The 4,826-nt window shown below is 38.7% G+C and overlaps 1 protein-coding gene across 1 annotated transcript; it reads right to left on the bottom strand.

Moving 5' to 3' along the window:
* Window positions 1-3,953: 3,953 nt before the first annotated feature.
* On the bottom strand, window positions 3,954-4,391 carry LOC139860077 (uncharacterized). Its single transcript, XM_071848850.1, has one exon. The coding sequence runs from the start codon at window positions 4,389-4,391 to the stop codon at window positions 3,954-3,956; it is 438 nt and encodes a 145-aa protein (XP_071704951.1).
* Window positions 4,392-4,826: the final 435 nt, after the last annotated feature.

The following is a 4,826-nucleotide window of genomic DNA, read 5'->3' as shown; positions in this document are numbered from 1 at the left end:
AATGTAATATTCTTAGGAACATCTAAATAATCATATTACAGAAGATCAAGGTCTCAATCTACTTATAATTCATGTGAGGTCATTTCCTGTGACTAAGAAAACAGTTTCAGCTCATTATAAACGTCAATTTTCATTTTAACACACCGAGAGCAATACAAAACCTTTTTACACGATTCTTGAGTCCAAATTGAGTAAGTATTAACAAAGAATTCAATGGTTATCATTACAATGACCAATTCATAAAGCATATAACCTAGAAAATTCGTATAGCATGCAAAACCCTAACGAAAACTTCGATTGATCATAACTTAAGCATACGATAACGAAATCAAGCAAAATCAAAGTACAAATTTATTAATTTTTTGAGATCTATCTATCTAGATACAATAAAAGATCAGTACATAAACTTATGTAATCAGATTCACAGCAATCAAATTCGTGATTCGATCAAACGACAACAATTGAGCAAATTAACGACTAATAACCGCAACCAATTGAGCACTAGACATTAATACACTATGTAATTGATTTAAAAAATGATCTAGAAAAGTTAGGGTTATCAAATATACCTTAAAAACACAAATTTCAAGTTTGTACGCGTAGAGAACGATGCGAGAAACAACTTTGATGCACGAGGTTTTGTCTAATTTTGAGTTGTGGTGATGATGATGGTGTGGTTGGTGATCGACGACCAAACAAGGGGGAGAGGAAGAAGAATTTCAACTAGCAGAGGGAAAATAATGAGGGTTTCTAGTTTAGGATTTCTATTTATAGTCTAGATTAGGGCATAATTTAATCTCTAATTAAACATAAGCCAAAAGTTTAGTCCACAAGGGGTATATGGGGGCGGGTTCGGCCGTTGGGCCCAATAGGAGGGTTCCTGTTCTCATTTTGCTTAATCTCTTATATGCGCGTGGTCCGTTTCGTGTGTCGTTAACCGTACCGGGTCTCCAGAACGTTAACTAGTCGTTGAAACGAAATCACCAGGTTTAATTCATTAAATAAATAATAAATTAATTAAGTTTTTCATAAAGTCAATAATTATTAAAAATAATTAGTTTATCGTTTTTCTAAGTTCCGTAAACTGAAAAGCTTTCTAGGCGATCATCTTAATCATATCATTTTCTAAGTATTTCGATATCCGAAACAAGTTCACTAATTAATATAACCATATTAATTCAAGTAATCCACTAGGATCAAATATGCATTTAATTCAATTAAACACATAAGGTTCTATGTAATCACCGTTAAATATTTAATGGACAAGTAACGATAGTAACGAAAAAAGTAGGGTTGTTACATTACCTACATGTTATTAAAAATTTCATCCCGAAATTTTAATGCACGTCCGCCGTAGGAAACAGTTGCGGATACTTTTGTCTCATCTGATCTTCACGCTCCCACATGAATTCTGATCCTCTACGGGCGTTCCATCGAACTTTAACTATCGGAATTCTGCTTTGCTTTAACTGCTTGACCTCACGATCCATAATCTCAATAGGTTCTTCAAAAAAATGAACTTAGGATCAACTTGTATAGCCTCCAAAGGAATTACTAGGCTTTCATCCGATAAGCATTTCTTCAAGTTAGAAACATGGAAAGTGTCATGAATTTTGCTGAGTTCTTGCGGCAGCTTCAGTTTATACGCTATCGTTCCAATTCTCTCGGTAATCTCAAATGGTTATATCTCGAACTTAGCTTGCCCCGTTTACCAAAACGCACTACACCCTTCCATAGTGATACTTTGAGCATAACTTTATCTCCAACTTGAAATTCCAAATCTCGCCTTCTAACATCGGCGTAACTCTTTTGACGACTTTGAGCCGTCTTCAGTCTCTCTTGAATATGTACGATCTTCTCTGTTGTTTCGTGTATGATCTCAGGACCAGTCAATTGATTATCCCCTAATTCAGTCTAACATACGTGTGATCTGCACTTTCTGCCATAAAGTGCTTCAAAAGGCGCGACCTTTATGCTCGTATGGTAACTGTTATTGTACGAGAATTCTACTAGTGGTAGATGCTTATCCCTTCCATTTCCGAAATCGATAACACACGCTCTCAGCATGTCTTCTAGTGTTTGGATGGTTCTCTCGCTCTGTCCATCGGTTTGTGGGTGATACACTGTGCTCATCTCTAAACGAGTTTCCATGGCATCTTGCAATGATTGCCAGAACCTAGATGTAAATCTGTTGTCCCTGTCAGAAATGATAGATATCGGCACTCCATGTCGCGAAATCACTTCTTTGATGTAAATCTGTGCCAACTTCTCCATCTTATCCGTCTCTTTAATTGGTAGAAAATGAGCTGACTTAGTGAGACGATCCACAACAACCCAAATGGTGTCGTAACCTCCCACTGTTTTTGGCATTTTTGTGATAAAATCCATGGTAATACATTCCCACTTCCATTGGGGAATTTCTGGTTGTGTTAACAGTCCTGACGGTTTCTGATGCTTAGCCTTGACCTTAGCGCAAGTCAAGCACTTTTCGACATAGGTAGCGATGTCAGCTTTGATGTTAGGCCACCAGTACGGTGCCTTACGATATTGATACATCTTGGTGGATCTAGGGTGAATAGAATACCTTGTCTTGTATGTCTCATCTAGCACTAGTTCCCTTAATTCACCAAGATTCGGTACCCAAATTCTGTCTATGAAGTATCGGGTTCCATCTTCTCGGATGACGAATTTCTTATCCAGTCCTCTAAGTGATTCAGTAGTAATGTTCCCTTCTTTCAATGCCTCAAGTTGTGCATCGCGTATCTGAGAAGTAAGGTTCATTTGGACAGTCATATTCAGCGTTCTAACTCGGAGAGGATTAGCCTTCTCTTTCCAACTCAAGGCATCAACAACAACATTAGCCTTGCTAGGGTGATAGCGGATCTCGCAATCGTAGTCGTTCAATAGTTCTACCCAAAGTCTCTGCCTCATGTTGAGTTGTTTCTGGTCGAAGATATGTTGCAAACTCTTGTGATCGGTGAAAACAGTAAACTTAGTACCATACAAGTAGTATCTCCACATCTTCAGTGCAAAGACAACAGCACCAAGTTCCAAATCGTACGTAGTGTAATTCTGCTCATGTATCTTCAGTTGTCATGATCCATAGGCAATCACTTTCTTCCGTTCCATTAGCACGCAACCAAAACCCTGTCCTGAAGCATCACAGTAAATCACGAAATCTTCATTTCCTTCGGGTAAAGACAAAATTGGAGCAGTAGCCAATTTCTATTTTAACAACTGAAATGCAGACTCATGTTGCTTAGTCCACTCATACTTTTTACACTTGTGAGTCAATGCTGTTAACGGTCGGGCAATAGTGGAAAATCCTTCAATGAACCTTCTATAGTAACTGGCGAGACCTAAGAATTGCCGAATCTGTGTTGGTGACTTAGGAGTCTCCCATTTCTTAACTGTTTCTATCTTCACAATATCAATTGAATACCATTGAAACCTACGTTATGTCCCAAAAATTGAACTTCTTGCAGCCAGAAATCACACTTCGAAAATTTCACGTACAACTGCTCTTTCCTGAGCATCTCAAGTAACAAGCGGAGAAGTTGTTCGTGTTCCTTCTCGTCCTTAGAATATACCAGAATATCATCAATAAACACAATAAAAAACTTGTCTAGATATGGCTTACACACACGGTTCATGAGATCCATGAACACAGCATGTGCGTTCGTCGATCCAAACGGCATTACGGTAATTTCATGATGTCCATAGCATGTTCTAAACATTGTCTTCGGTATATCTGTCTCCTTTACTCTTATCTGATGGTAACCTGACCTCAGATCAATCTTAGAGTAACATCCCGATCCTTGCAGCTAATCAAACAAGTCATCAATCCTTGGTAATGGATATCTATTCTTGATAGTCAGCTTATTCAGTTCCCTGTAATTGATATAGAGTCTCATTGATCCATCCTTTTTCTTAACAAAAATAACTGGAGCTCCTCATGGTGAAGAACTCGGTCGAATGAACCCTTTGTCCAAAAGCTCTTGTAAATGACTAGACAACTCTTGCAATTCTAAAGGTGCAAGTCTATAGGGTGCACGCGCTACAAGTGCCGCTCCAGGCACTAAGTCAATCTGGAATTCTACATCTCTTTGCGGTGGTAATCCGGGTAGCTCATCTGGAAAAACATCGAGAAATTCTCGGACAATCGGCACATCTTCGAGTTTCTTGCCTTCAGATTCAGTTTTGCTCACGTGAACTAGCATAGCAAGATAACCCTTTCTTATGTGTTTCTGTGCCTTCAAACAATTAATGAAGTGTAGCAGTGTATTGCTTCGCTCTCCGTACACCATTAAAGGTTCATCTTTGGCAACGGAAATGCGAATCGCTTTCTCGAAGCAAACGATGTCGGCTCTATTTGTAGCTAACCAGTCCATTCCAACTACAAGGTCAAAACTTCCTAGCTTAATCGGTATCACATCTATTCTAAAAGACGTTCCAACCAAAATCAAAGTACAATCACGACACACCTTATCAGCTCTCATTAGATTACCATTCCCTAGTTCTATAGAGTACAAGTTTTCTAATGACGATACAGGATTCTTAAGATTATGGCTAAAATCTCTAGATACGAAACTCCTATCAGCTCCAGAATAAAAACTACATAAGAATGATGATTGTCGTGTAAAAACGCACCCGTGACTAAGTTGGGATCATCCCGAGCTTAACTGGAGTTGATGTTGAAAGCTCTTCCTCTGGCAGGTTCAGTATTCTTAGTTGCAGTCGGGCAATCCTTTCTAAAGTGACTAGTTTTCCCGCATCCATAGCAAACATTTATACCAGCTTTACACTCCGCGACCAAGTGTCCATTC

The sequence above is a fragment of the Rutidosis leptorrhynchoides genome, chromosome 7, assembly GCF_046630445.1.
Source record: "Rutidosis leptorrhynchoides isolate AG116_Rl617_1_P2 chromosome 7, CSIRO_AGI_Rlap_v1, whole genome shotgun sequence".
Taxonomy (NCBI): domain Eukaryota; kingdom Viridiplantae; phylum Streptophyta; class Magnoliopsida; order Asterales; family Asteraceae; genus Rutidosis; species Rutidosis leptorrhynchoides.
This window is presented reverse-complemented; position numbering and strand designations above follow the sequence as displayed.